The following is a 20,310-nucleotide window of genomic DNA, read 5'->3' on the forward strand; positions in this document are numbered from 1 at the left end:
AATTTCATTCAACTTCATATAAACAAATGGTCGGTTAACGTAGAGTATTGTTGCAACCAATCTTCATAAATACCCCCTTTCCAAACATCCGGCAAAGAACTAATTATTCCGAGCATTCAGAAACGTTAGCTTAAATTCCTGGTAACATCATCATAACAACCGTTTTCAAAACATAAACTAACTTATGAACGTACGCCACTTTACACGAATGATGCAAAACTGTAAATTCAAGATTTCAGATCGTCGAGAATTTACATTTTAAAACTATTTAAAAAAAACATTAAACATGAATCAGGGCGCATTTTTTAACGTTGCATGAGAGTGTCAAAATTTCTTAAAACAATTCACACCCTGCACTAATTGAATGGACTGGATGTGGCTTTTTTATTGTTTAAAACGCCTTGTTATCTCAGAAGCGAGGTGTAAAATATAAATAGTATTCGGGGCGAACAAGCATTGTTGTCAGTGGGTTGATGATTTCCGACTCACATCCAATCTCGCCGTCTTGCCTTGATGAGACGCCTTTCGCCTTCATCAATCATCATTGCATATCTGATTAAATTATTGATTGTTCACTTTGAACACTTGTCGGAAGCGTCATTGTGCTTATTGTGTGAACCGTATTACTGCGTAATTTGCTTATTTATAAAACTCGGATTAACTTTATTAAAAGTATGCTTAATATTTTTTTCCGAATTCTCTATTAACATAGAAGCAAATATTCAAAGCGTCTTTTTTTCAAAACACAGCATTAACAATTTTTTTTAAGGAGCTTAAATTTAAAAAACCTACGATTTTAATAATCTTTTTCTTAAAATCCACGGTTCGTAACAATTATTATCCCAAGGATGAAAAATTCCAAGTTATCCGTGGTTGAAATATTTTATTTTTTTGTCTATTACATGGATGTTTCGGGATTAGGGTACATCATCAGCACATGGACTATGCCATAGACATTGGATAATAATTACGATTTTAAGGCAGAAGAATTTGTATCTAGCGAAACCTCTTGGCCCAATACCATACATTTTCCAAGCTGCGATGCAATAGAACACATGTCCTATGTGAGTGTAAGCATCATCCCTGAAACGGTACAGCCACTCCCATAAAAAATTAGTATAATAAGTAATAAATAATAAATAATTAAATATATAAGTAATACTACACTAGATTTTTCGGTCATAGTGAAAGAAATTGATGCCAAATACACCAGTGACCCACGGGGAAAATAAATTGACAATTAAAAAAAATATCAAAGAAAATTAAAATAAATTTATTAGGTTGAGATAAAAAAAAGTCCGTGGCCATTTCATCGCCGAGAATCAAATAGATTACTCGACATTTGAAAAATGGCAAAAAAGGAGGGAAAATTCAAAAGGTGGGGTTGAGATGGGAAGTTAGTGTCCGAGTGGATCGAGATCACGATAGCTCAAGTGGTAGAACAGCGGCGTATTTAGCCGAAGGTCGTGGGTTCGAATTCCGCTTGTGACACTGACTTTTTTATTTCAACCAAAACCTTAATTAACTAAAACAAATGTTATATTTGTACCTTTATCTAATGATTTGATGACCCATGTCTTCTGGGTTTCAGGTGTTCACAATTATAATAAAATACATTCCTTCCATCTTGGCCATGCGCTTGTCGATGAAAGTTTGTCAAATATTTTAAAATATAATATGAATAATAATAAATTATAAATGTAATACAATATAAAATACTGATGAGGGGTGTAAATTCTCGAGCGCGCAAATAAATGTAAATAAGTAATGTATTTATTTTTTATTTAAAAAAACCACTTGGAAACGTTTTCAAATATTAACAAAAAATAAATAAATAAAATGCAAAGGAATTCTTAAGAATTCAGATCAATACAACAAGCAGAACCGAGGTAATAGTGTGTCCTAGTCTAAGGTCATCTCACGTCCGTGACACCTTTATCAAAATGATAACATTATTATTGAAAATTTGATATTTGGTCTGGGCTGTACATTTTACATCAATAGCATTTGAAATGAAAGTTTGTTCTAGCTTTGATTTCAACAACTCCAATCAAATAGCAAGAATAAACTAACCATTTGAGCTTTGGAGATTGAATGTTTGGAGACCCTCGAGCCAAACATCACATTTTAATTAAAGTTTCAATTAACCTATATAGTTGTTTTTTAAGGTTTTATTGAACGTTTTAATTTTGTAATTTAAATTTATAGTAATTTTGAATGTTATTACTAATTATTGAAAAATTTAAAATAAAAATAAATGTAAATTTTTTTTTTTAAGCAATAAATATATAGAACGTTCTCTTCAATAGAAAACCCATTATTCTCATAGTATTGAGGAGAATTGAATACACACTGACAGGCAAAAAATTCCATCCATTTGTATTATGATTTAATTTGTATATATTTTTATATATTAATCAAATTTTTACGTTTTTTAACGTTTAATAATTAAGACTTTGTCTAAAAAAGTAAACAAAATGTAAATTGCTAAGGAAAATAAAAATAGACGGCCAGATAAAATTTGTTTTAGATTTTTAATTAACATTTCAATATTGCGTATTTCCTCCTCTTGCCTTAATTACATCTCCTAGAAGTCATGCTTTCTACTAGTCTGGAAATGTCTCTTTGCTGGAGGTTAGCCTGTTCTTCAAGAAGAGTCCTTTCAAGATCGTGGAGTGTATCAGGAAGTGATGGACATGCTCTTATTCGTTTTTTGAGATTATCCCATAAATGTTCGATGGGGCTCAAGTCTGGAGAACGTGCTGGCCAGCTAAGACCCTCATGTTATGCTGTTGAACGTTTGTACTATACGGGCGACATGTTAACGTGTTAGCCTGACCCTCCACGAACAACAACCAACTCTGTGCGACTCTCCATTGAAATTCTCGCCCACACCATCACTGAGCTACGTTGAAAAGATTGGCTCTGGGAAAAATTACAGGCTTCGTACATTTTCATTTCGCCTTCTCCACACTCTATCACCTCCATCTGGAGATCCAAGAGATCAATTGTAAAAAGTACAGCAGACCAATCGTCTAAAGACCAATGGCTGTGTTCTCGAGCAAATGCGAGCGTGCAACTCTTGTGTTCGGGTCAATTATGGTCTTCTTATGGGGCGAAAAATCAGTCCATACTGATTTCTTCTTCTGCAAGCAGTGCGTTCAGCATTTTGGACACCTCGAACTTCCTGGAGCTGATGAATCCCTTGAACAACAGGAAGGTGCCGGTTTCGTAAAATTTTCAAAGTCAAAAAACGGCCATCCTGTAGTTCTGATAACCTAGCACGTCCAGAACCGGGCCTTCTATGGTAGGACCCAGTTTCTCGAAAACATCCAACGTGAGTTTCGTGGGAACTCCGATGGCAATAGCCGCATACCTCATGGAACCTCCATGATCAATAAGAGCCACACCACGCCCAACATCCTCAGCACTAAATGGCAATTTTAAGTTTAAAAATTGAAGTTAAGAAAACAAAGATGAAAACTAAACAGTTTATTGCTTCAGAATTCAAACGAGATTGAATAAACTTTTTAAATTCCGTAAAAAAGTACATATTGAAATATCCTTTATCCTTGTTTTGGATTGTGGATTAAGTGTGTTTACCTCTAATTGGTATTCTCAGTTTAAAACATAGTTTAAACAAATATTTATTGGTATAAACAATGTGACAAATTAAGGGCAGAATTTTCTTTTATCGAGAAAATGGAAAAAAATCAAATGGGTGGAATTTATTGACTGTTAGTGTGCGAGGTGATTATCAAACAAATGAGCGTAATTTTCCTATAATATACCATTAAAATATAGTTATTTTGAAGTTATTTTTTTTTAAATTTTAACAATTACAGGATGTAACTGGTAAAAGACACTGGAGATTTTCGAAGTTAATTGTCATAATGGTTTTTTCTTTGCATATTGAAACTAACGCACATTTATGATACCGATACAATTGTTGTATAATCATAAAAATAAACCGAGATTAAACTGCCTATTCATTGGAAAGGTATCAAAATAAACAATTTGTACTTACCACAAATTTTCATAAAAACTGAGCTTATCATCTAGTGTTTTTTTCAAAACATACATTGGTAGGATTTGCTATGTTGGATAATTTTTTGTACAGGTGTGGGAGTTGTTTAAATTGTACGTTGATCCGGACAAGCGCAGGATTAGCATTGAGAAGTCGAGACGTAACTAATGTTTAAAAATAGTCCAATTAATTATCCTTCTTAGCTAAGGTTATTGGCAAGAATAATTATTTGGAATAATTAATATGGTCAATTATGACCACTGAGGAAATATGGTTTAAAAGTAGATCGATCTATGTGTAAAATGTTCATTAAATTCATGCCCAAAAACAAAGAAATTAAGAAATATAGCTTCTTAAGAGATCGCCATAATCCTATTCAATTCTTGTATTTTACCAGAAAAAACCCCCTTTAAATATGTGGTTTTGGAAAGTAAAAATGCTTATAAAACACACTTTTTTTACTGTATACAAATTAAAACTATACCATAAATTAAAATTAAGTAATTACGGGATTAAAACGTTTCCAAATCCTAAATCATCCACCTGCGAGGGTGCAATTTGGCAAAAAACAAATTTGGCCCCGTGGAGATTCGAGTTTGCGTTTGAGCCGGGCCGGGGTCCAAAATGGAACTAAAAATAAGCGAAAAGGTGGGGCCGAATGTTCGAGAATATTATCTTGAGTCACCATTTAGGATTTCGATCCTTGACACTGGTTCATCGATCATTTTTTTAAAATCTCGAAGTCAAGGGAATAAATCGAAAACACCATTTCGAAAGTGTTCGGCATTAAAATGAGGTAATCACTAATGTTGATGTTTGCTTAGGGATGGTAAGGGGGTGTGTGTGTATATATATAAAACTGAATATATAAAAAATTATTACATCAGTAATTATATAAAAAATTATTGTGTACATAAACAAAAAACTGTTTTGGTGTGTTGTTTTCAAATTATTTCTCTTAATTTCATCATTGATGTGGTAAGTTCCATGGAAGTTGGTTTGAAATAAAGATGAACAAAGCAAACCGTATTGAAATAACAATAAATGATATGTTGTGACATATTTAAACTGTTAATAATCCAAATTACAACTTTTAAAACCGGTTATTTTTATAATTGAAGCCAAAAGGGAAATCTTTTTGCCACATTTTATTTAAAATTATTAATTAAATGTGAGCAGTTAAGGTTAATAAACGATGATATAATCAGAAATTATCTTACAAGGGCGCAGGCAGCCAGGTCACCGATTTCAATGAATTTTATTTTTACCATAACTTTGTCATTTTGCGACCCATATAAAATCCTAGTGCACCATGGCAGTCAGAGTCAAAAATCATTTAAAATGTGTTGGGACGTATAAGGCGTATTTGAAATTTTGAAGTTGAACCTGAGGTACCCCGTATTAATTTTCTCTTGAAAAGGAAAAAAAATTGAAACTAGACTAAAAAATATGAAACACTTTTAAATTTTTGTTTTAAAGCGTCATTGGTTCAAGAAAAATTCAGCCGGGCTATTTAAAAAGGACACCCTATATATTAGCATGATTTTTCAACGTAAGGCGGTTTGTAAACGATTAATCGTCGCCTTGTGCTACTCTTTGCTAAGAGAGATTTTACAAAAATATTCTTGTAATATCTTTCGTGGTGTTTTTAACAAAACCTGTTTCGTGATATTAGATCGAAACATTTTGGAATCTTGTCCAAACGTTTTTGCCAATGTGCCTTAGAGCATAGGAAAAATATTTACAGCAATTTACATACTTTTTGTGTTGTTTTCTGTAATTTTTCTACGTAGAATGAGATTATAATATGGAAGCTTTTATTAAATGAGATTAAAGAGAAGAAAAATAAAAAAACTTTCAGAAAGAAAGAAAATTTTTTTAAAAGAAAATCGGATTCGTTTTAAGCACTCTTTAAAGTCTTTAAGTTCTCATATTTTCAGCAAACAAAAATGTATATTTTCAAGGTCGGTTACAAGGTTATATTTATTTCGGCGATGTCTGATTTTTCACTTTAAAATCCAAGACTACAGCGAATTTTTTTCATAGGTTATATGAACTTTGACAAAAAGACGATTTGTAGTTATGTCGCCTTTGAATGTAGGGCCGCTGGATTCGAACCTGGGACCTTTACCTTACAATGAGCGCTGAGCCAATCTTAACCGTTGCGGCTACTGGCTAAACTTTTCTTCTTGTTATCTTTCAATAAGAAATTTTACACAAACAGGTTTAGGTTTTTCCGTTAAAACAGCCGTGATATGTAATTTTTGTTTTGTGACAACTTATTGGCCAGAATTATTATGGAGGCACTATGTTCAACTTTTTCGGTTAAGTTGGCAGCTTCATTGACGAAACACTAAGCCATGTAAGTTTGCCGGAAAATTTGGACTTTTATTATTGTACGAAACCTGATATTATTCAGCCAAATGACAGGATTTGGTAACAATACAATTTAAACTTTTTATATTAACTGTCAGCTAAATTACCTACTAAAAGCATAAAATGACCTATTTATAGTTTCATTGAGGTTCTATAAAAATCAATATTGGAGAAACATTTTTGAGAACAATTTGAGAATGATGCCAATGTAATACGAGATATTAATTGGCCGGTCGTGTTTTAACGATTATGTAATAAAGGTGGAAATAAAAATTTAAAGTTGTATTTATCCGTGAGTCAGCATAGCTCAGCTCAATTCTCCCATTGTTTTTATCGGAGTATGTATTTTTAAATTGAGTATCATGCCAATTTGGAAACTCCGTACGGTCTACCGAGAAAAGTGATCGCTTATCCTAAAAACAGAACATTTCACTGACGCCCTTTGTTCAATGGCACAAACGGTTTTATTTATTTATTTTATAATATAAAAAAACAGTTACAGTGCAGTTATTTAGAGAAAATGGATTTGGCACAACAAAACTGTCATTTCCATCGTATATTTAGGTCTTGGGCGTATCACCAACCAAAATTTAGAATTTTACATAGAAGCATCAAAAGTCAATTTTAATATCTAAACAATAAAGAAAAATGAAAAGTGAAATAAACAACCGTAGAACTCAATATGATGGATCTCGAGGCCATATTCGGGACGGATTCTCAGCTAGAGAAAGTTTATATATGGATTGGACAGTAGAGTTAGTATAGGAACGAAAGCTTGGCGTGGAACTTTGGAATCGGATCGGATCAGCATTGACAAAAGGATTGTTGAGGTCGGGCTTTGATAATTTGCACTGCAAGGGGTGGATATTGTTTTTAATGGAACTGTTGTTGGTGATATTAGGTCGAAAAATATCAGACACTCTTCCGAAAATTAAATATTCATAACATATCGGGATTTTGTTCCGATTCGAACGTTTTGATAACAGTTGAAAAGCTGGATTATTTTAAGCTCATCCCATTCACCAAAGTTTAGAATTTATGTTATTAAAATTTTACTTTGCTACGTCTCTTGGTGACGTGTTGTAAATATTTCAAATAATAGCTCGAATTTGCTCGCCCGCAGTTTTATTCTTTTCTTATCTTTTTAGTAAAGTAGACTGAATACAGATTTTTGCAAAACAAAAAAAAAAAATGTAAAACTTACAGTGACATAAAATGTAATCATTTTTGATATAGATCGAAAGACGAAATATTCTGTTTTAAATCAGTGATAAAAAGTTGAAATTTGGATTTTAAAAATTTGGTTAAAATTCAGAAGGCTTATGAATTTTTAAGTACACGACAATTCATTGGCAAAAAATGCTCCCGGCTTATCCATCTCAAAAATGTTTATTTTATTATTTTAAAAACCAAATTGTTGGCATAGGCCTAAAGAAGAAAAATTCAGCTCGCCAATAGTTTTAATTTGGTTGACACAGAATAAAATCCAGAGGAGTAAAGAATTTTTATGGAGACGCTGGAAATCGGAGAAAAACAATTACCCCGATATTTCCGGTCCAAAAATGTTTTTATTATTATTTTAAAAACGAAATATTGTTGATAAAGGTTTAAGAGTTCATCTTTTCAATAGTTTTAATTCGGAGGACATTGGAGAAAATCGAGAGGTGATAGATTTATTTATAATAAGTTTAGGTTTCCAATAGTTGTAATTCACTGCATGTTGGATGTAATAAAGAGAAGTTAGGAATTTTTATGTGGAATACAACAAAAAGGAGAAAAAACTTGCCGTCTTTTTTATTTATAAATTACCAAAAGTTGTTGATATTGGTTTAAAGAAAAGTTCTCCTTTCCTATGTAACATACTGGACGTTGGATAACATCCGGATAAGTTACTGGATATAAGAAAAATAATTCCCTGCCTGTTCGGTCCAGAAATGTTCTTTTTTAATTTAAAAAAACATAGGCTTGAAGATTAGAAATTTAACTTTCCAGGAATTGTAATTCACTGGATGTTGGATATAATAACGAAAAGTTAGGAATTTTTAGGTGGAACACTAGATGTCGGAGAAAATAATTGCCATTAACCTTTTTTTTATGATTATAAATCATAATGGTTATTATAAATTACCAAAAGTTGCTGATATTGGTTTAAAGAAAAATTCACCTTTCCTAGAGATCTAACATATTGGACGTTGTATAACATCGGGATGAGTTAAGAAATTTTTCATGAAAACTGAATATTGGAAAAATAATCTGTCTGTCCAGCCCAGTTTTTTTAATTAAAAAGAATAAAAATAAAACTAGAAGACGAGAAATTTAACTTTCCCAAAGTTGCAATTCGCCGGATGTTGGATATAATATAATTCGTTACTCCCTGGATTTTATCCAACATCCAGTATATTACAACTGTGGGACAGGTGATCTCTTCTTTAAACCAATATAAGCAACTTATGGTAATTTATAATAATAAAAAAGACTGATGGCGACTTTTTTCTCAGATATTTTGTGTTGGACCAAAAAATTCCTAACTTCTCTTTATTATGCCCAACTTCCAGTGAATTACAACTCTTGGAAGGCAAAATTTAATTTACATTTGATACAGTCCAGTAGAGTTAGACGTTTTTAGATGGAACACTATTAATAATTAAAATTGGTTTTATCTATGTATTAAAAATAGGATTTGTTTAAAATATTTAAAAAAAATTAGTTATATTTAAATATTTGTTGGTAATATGAGTGTTTCTGCTTTGTTCAAAGTTATCTAAACCAAAATGATAATTAATATTAGTATTATCTTTGCCTACAATATAGATTTTATTAAAACAAACTTTAACACCTAAAGGAAGACATGTTTTTTTCCTTTGATGTCAGCTTTTCCTACTTTACTGCCAAATAAACCCGGTTGCTCGTCGAATCTAAAATTGTTTGGAAATTGGAACTGTTTAGTGGTCGGAAAAAATGTAGGATGTAGAAACCATTAGTAGGTCATTTGATACTCCGAATCCTTTTATCTGCAGTTGGTTTGGTTTACACGAGGGGAAAATGTGGAAATCGTTGAGGTCGGCTTTGGCATCTCCAAACAAGTTCTGTTTACACCTCTATAGAAGTGTAAACTGTGAGGAAAGTGACCGTGCTCCCGTCGATCGGGGAAAAGTGCTCGATACGATGGATTTCAAAAAAACGTAAATTAAGTCCTCGCGAATATTCTCTCCTATGTGCGAAAGCGATAAAAAAGAACGGGAAATCCTTTGTCCTTCGCTTTTAATTGTAAACCAAAGAGCTATTTTGTGACGTATCACTGCTCTTTATGACATTTTCCAGTTGTCCATGTATATAATTTATATGTACTAAGCTACATCTGTACATAAATTTTCCCAGTTCACCGGCAATTCCCAGGTTTTGTAATTGACAATAAATCACGGGCAGGCTTCGCTAATCGCCCATTTCTCCAGTTTTGGCAGTCAGGCAGGTCAGACCTCGGTCTTATCCATAAAGCGTCGACGGATCAGATCCAGCGGTTGTCACAGCTAAGTCATTTCAGACCCCAACGGAATCAGTCCCTAAAACCGAACCCATGCGCTCTCTCTCTTCTCTTAAATACATTTGTGGTTATGATCATCTAGTTAGCTAGATGCCACTATCGATTATGGAAGGTACTTGCCCTCCACTCTGCAGCCAATCAGAGTAGAGCCCTTCTGAATATAAGCAGGGGCACTGCCACACTGAAAGCAGACTTATCAACCCGACGAGGTCTTACCTATCACTAATGGAACATCTACGTTCCATCTTCACCACGACGACAGCAAGAGTACTCGCAGCAATTAGCCTGATACTCGCCTTCTAAACACAGCCGAATTGGCAAAAAACGCCAACTGCTGCTCTCGGCTAATTGCTGCACTCGAGTCCCTTCAGCCACTGTAGAGTCAACAAACTCACAGACCTCAGCCAACGGTACACTCGGTCACGGACCACCACCAACGGTCTTGGACTCGATTCATGAGCTCGACGCTACGAAACCACTCTGGGCCTTTTCAGGGCCACCAAAACTCCCAGCCACTAAAACATTATTTCTTATTTACATACCATTTGATACTAATATGCAACTTGATAAAGCCTTTAAAATTTTTTTTTGTTTTATACCTATTATATAACTAAACTAATTGAGGGTTTATGGGGTATAATCCTCCGCCATACACACAATTTCACGCTAATAAATACATTCATTTACAACATACACTACGGTACATAACAATATCAGTATTACATAGAAAAAACAGCCCTGTTTCCTAAAATTTGGAACAAAGGATACATTTTTCTCTATTGTAAACATATTTATAACATTTGTAAAATGTATAACAAGTTGTTTGACTGGCATTCTCTGTAACCTGCAATACTCTGTTTTCCCTAAATTTTGAAGCTTTCCTTAAATGCTTATGATTTTCTGATTTATATAAGCTCAAATCTGCACATGCATATACGTATATACTTGCAAGCTCGTATAGAGTAGAGCCTATCACTTCTCGCAGACCATCAGCTTTTACATTTTTTTATACTACCTTTTCAAGCTTTTACATTCCAGCTTTTACGATAAATTACTGGTAGGCCTTAAGAATCACCATCCCGGGTGTTGACAGTTCATGGCCACATCATAGTCGTATCCGTCACGTCTTATCCGACCAGCCGCCAAGGTTTCAACAACTAAGCCCAATACAATCAGTTACAACCGATTCATTCAGTAGGGTGGTGTAGTATTCAATAATCATCATCCTTCATTATATTATAGCCTATTATATTACCTAATTGAGGATCAATGGGTACTCAACATCTCGCCATTGGCCCTCTCATTCTAACATTCACATTAATAAATACATTCACTTTCAACTAGGAGCATAAAACTATATACAATACCCACCTTGTTTCCTCCAAAAACCAGAACAGGAGACCTAATTGGTCCGACCCAAATATTCACTGACATGCCCAAGCACAGCTGTCACATCGGGTGGCATTCCTACATGCTCTCTATATGGAGCCAAGGAATTCCTCCATCCAATTAGGTGGGAAATATCAAGCAACAAGGCTTTCTCTGCATGCCGACACATGCATGGGCTTTGACTCAATAGTAAGTGCCAATGTGTCAACCTTGCAGTTGAGGATGATCCTTCTTCATTGAGTCATGTCTTCCAAGGGCCACCTATCGACAGTACTCTTGATACGTGAGAGTTGCAATACTAGGGTGATGTAGTTTCAATAATCATCACCTTTCTCACATACCACGTATCTAACCAAACAGGGGATCAATGGGGTACTCAATATTTCGCCAACTGCCTTTTCATTCACTCTACACATTTATGCCAATAAATACATTCACTCGCAACTATCAGTACTATATTTAATAAAAAAAAAGTTTCATTAAAAATTGGAAAAGGGGAATAATGGAAGGAAGGAAAATGGAACAATAAAGCAATCCAAATAATCGCTGTCTTGCGCAAGAATAGTTCTCATACCGGGTGGCATTCCTACACACTCTCTATATGGAGCCAAGGAATTGGACCCTTCAGTTAGGTAGGACACCAACCAAGCAACTTTCTCTATATGCCGGACACAGACTTTGGCCCAAAAGTGAGCGCCCGTGTGTCAACCTCGCATGGCCTATCCTTAATCGGGTGAGGATGACCCTTCTTCTACAGGTCAGATCCTTCGAGGGCCACTGGGTACAGATAAGACGAGGACCAAATCGCGACCTTTTATCTAAGACAAAAGTGAGAATTGAAGGTTTTTTAACTTTGCAGTATTAAAAAATAATACAATAGGTAACAAAATAGCCAAATTTAATTTTTATACCAACATGGCATAAGAAAAACCCCTACAGGATTAAGATTTTTCTAAACATGTCCTTAAACTTAAAAAAAATCACTTATGATTCAGGCTGATTATTGCAGTGAGAGATTAAGTTGTCTCGAAGCTTGGTTTAAAATTGGAAGATGACTAATTGATATTCAAATAAAATGAGACAGTTAAGAGGACCAAACCTGTTATTATTAGCAATTTACGTAGACTCGACTTAATTCTTGCATTAAAATGAAACGGTGCCAGTTCTAAATTCGACGAGTCACATCCTCACATTGGAGATTTCCACCGCTCTTGCATAATTTCCAACGTTTTCATATTATCAAAAAATGTCTAAAGATTATAAAATTTTTCCTTGCTCGTCGGCCTATTGCTTATGCTTTTGGAGCGTATGAATCATTATTCTTAACTCAGAATTATTTGATACTATTGTTCAACTTTTTGTGTTATGGGAGGGCTTATGTTATTGAGGAGTTTGGAAACGAAATATGAACCAAAATGGCCTTAAATGGAAAGATAATTCAGACGCAAGCCAAAAATAATATTTAAGTTTGTTGATGATCGTTAATTTGATAATCCAAGCTAACGAAAAATACAAACTTGAAAAGATGTCATGCAATTTGCTTTATTTTTTATTAACAAAGCTGGAATAAATGAGGACAGAAATGTACGAAGGTTAAATAAACTATAAAAAATGAAGACGAATGTTATGTTTTCAAATATCAACACAAAATATTGGCAAACATAATTTTTCTCTCTCTCTTTCTCGCGATCTATATTTTCTCATTCTCTCTCTCTCTCTCTCTCTCTCTATTTATCTATCTATAGCTCTCTCTCTCTCTCTCTCTCTCTCTCCCTCTCTCTCTCTCTCTCTCTCTCTCTCTCTCTCTCTCTCTATCTATCTCCCCCAATCTACCTATGTATCTAGCTATCTATTTCCCTTTCCCTTCCTTCCACTTTTTACTTTTTACCTCTATCTTCAACTCTCACGTTCTTTGCTTCTTTCGTAGTTTCTCACACCCCCTTTAATTTCGTTTCTTTTGTCTCTTTCTCTCTCCCTATCTCTCTATCTCCCCCTTCTTCTTTCTTTTTATATATTTCCTCGAATTGCAACTCTTCCTTTTTTCTGCTGCCTTCATAATTTTTCGCAATCCATTTTATTTCGTCTCTTTCTCCCCGTTCTCTCTCTCATTCTCCCTTTATCTTTTTCTCTTCCCCTCCATTACACCTTCATTATTTCTCTCTACTTGCACCTCTCTTTCTTTCCTCCTTTCCCAATTTCTAGCGCACCTTATAATTCTTCTCTCTCTCTCCCCCTTTCCTCACAGACATTCACATTGTATTCCTATGTATAAACTAAAATGACCTAAAACCGAAAATGGCCTATTGGCTATACACGGCAGTAATAAGACCCAGAATAACCTACGGATCAGTAATCTGGTGGAACAAAGCTCAACAAAAAGTACCTACCCAAACATTAGGCAGCTTACAAAGACTAGCAAACCTATGTATCACAGGGGCGATGAGAACAACCCCTACAAACGCATTAGAAACCTTGCTAAACCTACCTCCACTAGAAATATTCACTAGGAAAAGCTCATTTAGGCTCCAAAAACAATTAAATTGGAAAGGAACCAAACAATTCGGGCACACAACCATAATCAATAAAATCAGACACCCATTATTAGAAATGGGGACTGACTACATGAACAACCCGGAAACAATCTTCACAACTTCCTATAAAGTCTCAACAGACTATAAAGGAGAGGAAGAACTCAGGAGAGCATCAGATACAATGATATGGTACACAGATGGCTCCAAAACAAACGAAGGAGCCGGATCAGGCGTTTTCTGTACCAGCCCAAAACATGAGCAATCAAACTAATTAGGGAAGTATACTTCGGTCTTTCAAGCAGAAATACATGCCATCAACGCTTGTGCCCTGGAAAATCTTAAAAGAGGTTACACTGACAAAAAAATCCTCATAAGATCAGACATCCAAGCAGCAATTAAAGCATTGGCATGTAAAAGAATTACATCAAAACTAGTCAGTGAATGTATCCAAAATCTCCAAAACGTGGGAAAACACAACAACCTGATGATAGCCAGAGGAGGATCTGCAAGACCATACATAGGCCCCGAACCTATCCTTGGGATAACAAAAACAAACATAGAATCCTCCATCGCAGAATGGATCCAAACAAAACAAAGAGAGAAGTGGATAAACTCTAGCAGTGCTAGACTTAGTAAACTTATGATGAAACAACCCTCACCAAAATTGGCAAAAACACTGCTGCAATTGGAGAGGGCAAAACTCAGAGGAGTGGTGGGACTACTAACCGGTCACTGGTATCTGAGAAAACATCTACAAACATGGGTATATACAATGATGATCTCATTTGCAGATTATGTAATGAGGAGGAGGAAACAGCCACTCATATCATCTTCGAATTCGAAGCAACAGCTCAATGGAGGTTTAACCTAACGTACGGAAAAAACTTAGGGAATCAAATTGCAGCAGCGACAGTCAATGACCTGATATTCTAAGAAGAAGGATTGAGTCTATTGACTGAACTAAGGAACTAGGAAGGTACAATAAGCCAGAAGGCTGCAGTGCCTGAGGAATACAAATCCCGCTTCCCAGTATCCTTTCCACCATACCATACCATACCTATGTATAACAAAAACACACACACTTGTATCATCTATCACACACGCTATCTCTTTCTTTATTCTCTCTCTCTCTCTCTCTTCTCATTTTTACACTGAAGTTGTGCATATATATTTCATCCAGGAATTAATTTTGTTTATTTATTCACGTCGTTTCATATTTTCATTTCTGTATTTCATATTTATCTTCTTCCACTTTTTAACTGTTCGTCATTTTTTTAAGGCTGCTTTTAGGCTTATATTTTTTAAAATTTCTTCCTCTAATCGTGACCTTGTTTTCTTCCTCTCTCTCTATCTATCAAACTATCTCTCTTTCTTTCTACTTCTTTCTCTCTCTCTCTCTCTCTCTCTCTCTCTCTCTCTCTCTCTCTCTTTCTATCTCTCTCTCTCTCTCTTTCTCTCTCTCTCTCTCTCTCTCTCTCTCTCTCTCTCTCTATATATATATATATATATACATAAAGTTGTAAGATAAATAAATATGTATATATATATATATGTAAGTATATTTATCTTACAACTTTTTCTTCCCTATCTATAAACTTTATGTTTTGCATGCATCAGAATTTACATATACTTCAGGAAGTTTTTAAATTGCAGTAGTGACCTTGACTTCTAAATTTATTTCTATCTTTAATGATACTAATTTTTCCAAACTAATTATAATTTAACGAACTACTATTATTCTCATCATTAGTATTAAAATAGTCATTCATTTTTTTTCTTGAATTGAATCGTAAAGGCTAACGCTGTGTCTTAACGTTTTAAATGTAAGGGAAAACACTACTTTGTGTTAAATATTCTTTCCGGGTGCGAGTTTTTCCTTAATTTATATCATATTTTTGTTAATTATGGTTTTTTTTAGTTATATTTAAGTTAATGTAAATGGTAAAAGTGTGTTGGAGTATTTAACATTTGCAGACAAACTGGTAAAACTTAAGTGTTTATCGGCCTTGTTGAAGTGAAGCTCCTTTGTTTACTTTTTACTACCACAACAAAAGCCAATAATACATAACTAAAAGAAAAGCTTCTAATTGGCTTTCTCCAAGTTTTTTATTACTTGTGATGCATGCACAGTAGATGTAGAAGATGGAGTGGTGAGCATTCAATGAATTCGGATTTACTGGCGGACCGTCCAGTTTAATATGCATGGTGGGAATGTGAAAGCCATTTAGTTCCATTCATGACCAAAGCTGACTGGCGGAGTTTTTTTTTTTCTATTCCCGTAAATCTCATAGTTTCACATAGAAAGAAAAAAAATAATTACGGCTTCAGTTTTACTTTTGATATAGAGATAAGTGAAATGGGAAAGGTAGACTTGCACTGTAGGTAGACTCATTACAGCACAATGATGTACTGTTATTTAATTATTGTTTAGTGAAAAAACATTTATATGTTTAACAGTTGCTATTTGACATTAGTTGATTACATTAAATCATCCAGGGCTTATACGTAATGAACAGTGCTTAAGACAACTTAACCTCACTAGTAATTTCAGTCAACAGGAAGTGTAACGTCGTTGGTTCATGCTATTTTACATTATTTTTTACATATTAATATCAATTTAAATTCTAAAGGTTATGCCAGAATTCGATCACTGAACTGGCAGAGTGACTATATACGAGTCGGACCTAACCACTCGGTTTCCTACAAATTCATACAATATCTTTTAGTAAAATTTCAGTTTCTTTTGTTTTTTCTTATATGTTTTATATGTTCTTTACTCTTGTTTTCACCAGTTCTCCAGCGATGGCAGCATTTAGGAGCAACCTGGTCAACAAGCAGTACAACTCTCCAATACGACTTTACTCACCCATGGTTGTCGCGGAGACGTTGGAAAAGCAGAAGCAGGTCCTTGCCAACGGCGCAGTCGGGTATGTTTTTATTTTTTTGTCACACGTTTAATTATAAACGAATATTCCGGTAACTGTTTTGACGTATACACATAACCTTGCAGTTGCACTTTTCTATGCTGGCAAATATTTTAGCTTAGTTAAGAAATTGTAGCCCTGTAATTGCTCACTGAGTTGCCAATGATTTTTTAAAAAAGGTTGCATTCCGGAAACCTACGCGGGCTTTGGCCGAAAAGTAAGTGTTCGTGTTTCAACCTAGTATGGCCTGTTCTTAATCTGGTGAGGATGAGGACATCAATCGACCGAACTTTTAATCTGTAGGAGCTTCTCTACCGATCCGACCCAAAAACACAGGCATACCCGTTTCATCAAATTTTTTATTGGATTTTTAAAGTTAGAATTCATAGAAAAACATTAGAATTGGGAAGATAATCATTTAATTGTGGTAGTTAATGCATTTTTGAAAGATTCCACTTAATTACAGGTTATTCAAATTAGATTTGAGAAGTTACTCGAATTGAAGAACAATAGTTTGAATTTTGTTTGCATTTAAAAAAAAACTGATGATGTTGGATAAAATTGAAAATAGAGAAATTCTGAAACATTTTTTATTGCATTTGTAACGTTAGAGCTCATAGAAAAAGCATTAGAATAGGAGAGCTAATCAATTAATTGTGGTACTTAATTCATTTTTGAAAGATGTCACTGAATTATTTGATTTGAGAGGTTACTCGAATTGAAGAGCACTAGTTTGAATTTTGTTTGCATTTAAAAAACTGATGTTATTAGGTAAAATTGAAAATAGCGCAATTCCAAAACATTTTTTATTGCATTTGTAACGCTAGAGTTCTTAGAAAAAACATTAGAATTGGGGAGCTAATCAAGTAATTGTGGTACTTAATGGATTTTTGAAAGATTTCACTGAATTATCTGAATTGAGAGGTTGCTCGAATTGAAGAGCAATAGTTTCAATTTTGATTGCATAAAAAAAAAACTGATGGTATTGGATAAAATTGAAAATGGTGAAATTCCGAAACATTTTTTATTGCATTTGTAAATTAGAGTTCATAGAAAAAACATTAGAATTGGTGAGCTAATCAATTAATTCTGGTACTTAATGGATTTTTGAAAGATTTCATTGAATTATTCCATTTGAGAGGTTACTCGAATTGAAAAGCAATAGTTTGAATTTTGCTCGCATTTAAAAAAAACCTGATGGTATTGGATAAAATGGAAAATGGCGAAATTCCGAAACGCGTCAGAAAGACAAAATCAGCGAAGATAGGCAGACGAAAATGATCGTTAAAGGATCAATTACGGGTTTAACACCCAACGTACAGGAAGAAATCTTTCCATTACAACATATCGTTGATCAGAGTGAAAAATTAAATTGGTCTTAACACATAGCCCTGAGGCACACCATATTTAAGTTGAAATCACTCATAACAACGTGGAGTTCCCAAGGTATACAAATTATCTGGGAGTAGTGTGATCTAAGGTTTTATATTATCTAAATTTAATATACTAATGACAATGTAGACATTTTCAATTAAAGTTTATAAAAAATCCTTTTTAATTATTATTATTAATTTTTAAATTAGTTGTTCTAAGGTGATTCTTCTTTCAGGTATGTCTATCTTAAATTATTGAGCAGATTGCAATGGAAGAGACTTGCTTCTTNATTATTATATAATTTTATATTAATTATATAAAACCAACAAGCTTATAAGATCTACATGTTATATTTTGCTAAATAACATAGGAGCAAAAACTCAAAAGAAGCCCACGAAAAAAAGAGAAAAAGGTTTATGATTAATATATAAAAATATGGAAACAGCTTTGATTAAAAACAATAATAAATAAAAAAATTCAACATCATCAAAATCATTTAAGTCAGTTTTAGAAGATTTGATTGTTTCTTATTTTTTTAACTTGCTTTATTTCCTGTATAAACATCGGGAAACTTTACTAAATTTGGTATATTATTTAATCAAGAGATTTGTATGTTTTTCTTGTTGTTGCTTCTCTCTCTCTCTCTCTCTCTCTCTCTCCGTTTTCTCTTTCTCTCCCTGAATTTCAAGATTCTGTTTTTGCTTGTGTTTTTCTTTCTTTCTTTTTCACTCATTCACTGTCTCCCTCTCTTTGATTGATTTCTTCCTCTCCCTCATACTCCTCTCTCTTGCTCTCTCTCTTTTTGAATGAGATGAGTTGTTAACACATATATTAGAAAAAAATGCTCCAGAGGAAACTCTGCCTGATGAGCAGGAGGGCAAAACCCCGAAATGCGTTCCAGTCCTTTTTAAAATAAAGGAATACAATTAGTTATTTATTTAAATAAAAGGTAAATGAAATAAAATAGGTTTTTTAAAATGTATAGAGTCGCCCTCCGAGAAATAAAGTTTATTGAACCTCAAATGAACGAAGTGAAAATTAATAGATCGCGTTAATCATGATCGTCAGCCGGCCAAATATCATGATTCGACCTACGTCAAAAATGGTTAACGGTCTGCCTTATTTATAAAGATCTGCCGAGCAGAGAGGGCTTTCGTCTTTCTGGGCAAATACAATTTTTCAGATGGACAATCGTCACGTCTACACAGCTATAATAATACAAGAAACGTTTCTTTTTTTGCCAATATAATAAGAAAACGAGGATAATTTTTTATTATTGTGAATACAAAATTAAAAAAAAAAGATTAAAATCAATTTTTTATTACAATCTGCAAATTTGAAACTAGTATGTTCTTTGCTGATATTGTAGAATCATATACATTTATTTATGATATACACGGTTGCATTGAAGGGAGGGAATGATCAACATTACACTTCACTTCTCGTTTATTATTTTTGGGATCTGTTGGAAAAATGTTGGTTTTGTCTTTGGTCTTGGATTGTGTAACTTGGTAATATTTTGAGTACTTAATCTTTGTAAAAAAGGGATTTTAAGGTCGTCGGTGAAGGAAGTATTTGAGACTCCAGAACAACCCATCCTCCAGGAGGAAGATCCAAACATGATCCTCCGAAAAATAGTCGATGTTTGTACGTATCAAACTTGACCTCAACATTTCTTTCTTTCTGGCAATAACTATATACTTTACATTTCACTCCACCCTTTCTACTCACAGTAACCTACTTGCAATCTCCATTCTTTCAAATAATCAGTATAATGGAATTGGTCAGGCTTCTTAATGTAGTGTAAAAATTGAGCAGTTACAATATTGAAGAAACCCCTTTGTGTGATGACTTCCTCATGTAATAAAGTTATGTTTTAGATATTCTAAAAAATATATTTACTTCTTGTTCCTTCATTACAGTTGTCTATAAAATAAAAAATAAAATGAAAAATTTCTGGTCAATAAATGCAATTCTGAAGAAAATGATCTATATGTAGGACCAAAGAGGAAAGGTTTTCCAAAGCATAAATTAAAGAAAATGAATTCGAATTTAAAAAAAGTCGATTGACATTCAACTCAGGTGCAATTTCATAATGAAAAACTCTTAGATACGAATAATTTCAAAAATTTTTTTACCATTGTATTT

General features: G+C 33.8%; 1 protein-coding gene across 1 annotated transcript in view; it reads left to right on the top strand.

The window, feature by feature from the left end:
* LOC106674210 (basic-leucine zipper transcription factor A) overlaps positions 1–20,310 on the top strand; it is an 88,415-nt gene that overhangs the window by 3,087 nt on the left and 65,018 nt on the right. The window contains exon 2 of the mRNA XM_014406813.2: positions 16,657–16,791. Coding sequence (XP_014262299.1) covers positions 16,667–16,791 — 125 coding nt within the window. The 5' untranslated portion in view covers positions 16,657–16,666. The remainder of the gene's footprint in view (positions 1–16,656; positions 16,792–20,310) is intronic.

This window comes from Cimex lectularius, unplaced genomic scaffold (genome assembly GCF_000648675.2).
Source record: "Cimex lectularius strain Harlan isolate CLEC.00 unplaced genomic scaffold, Clec_2.1 scaffold231, whole genome shotgun sequence".
Taxonomy (NCBI): Eukaryota; Metazoa; Arthropoda; class Insecta; order Hemiptera; family Cimicidae; genus Cimex; species Cimex lectularius.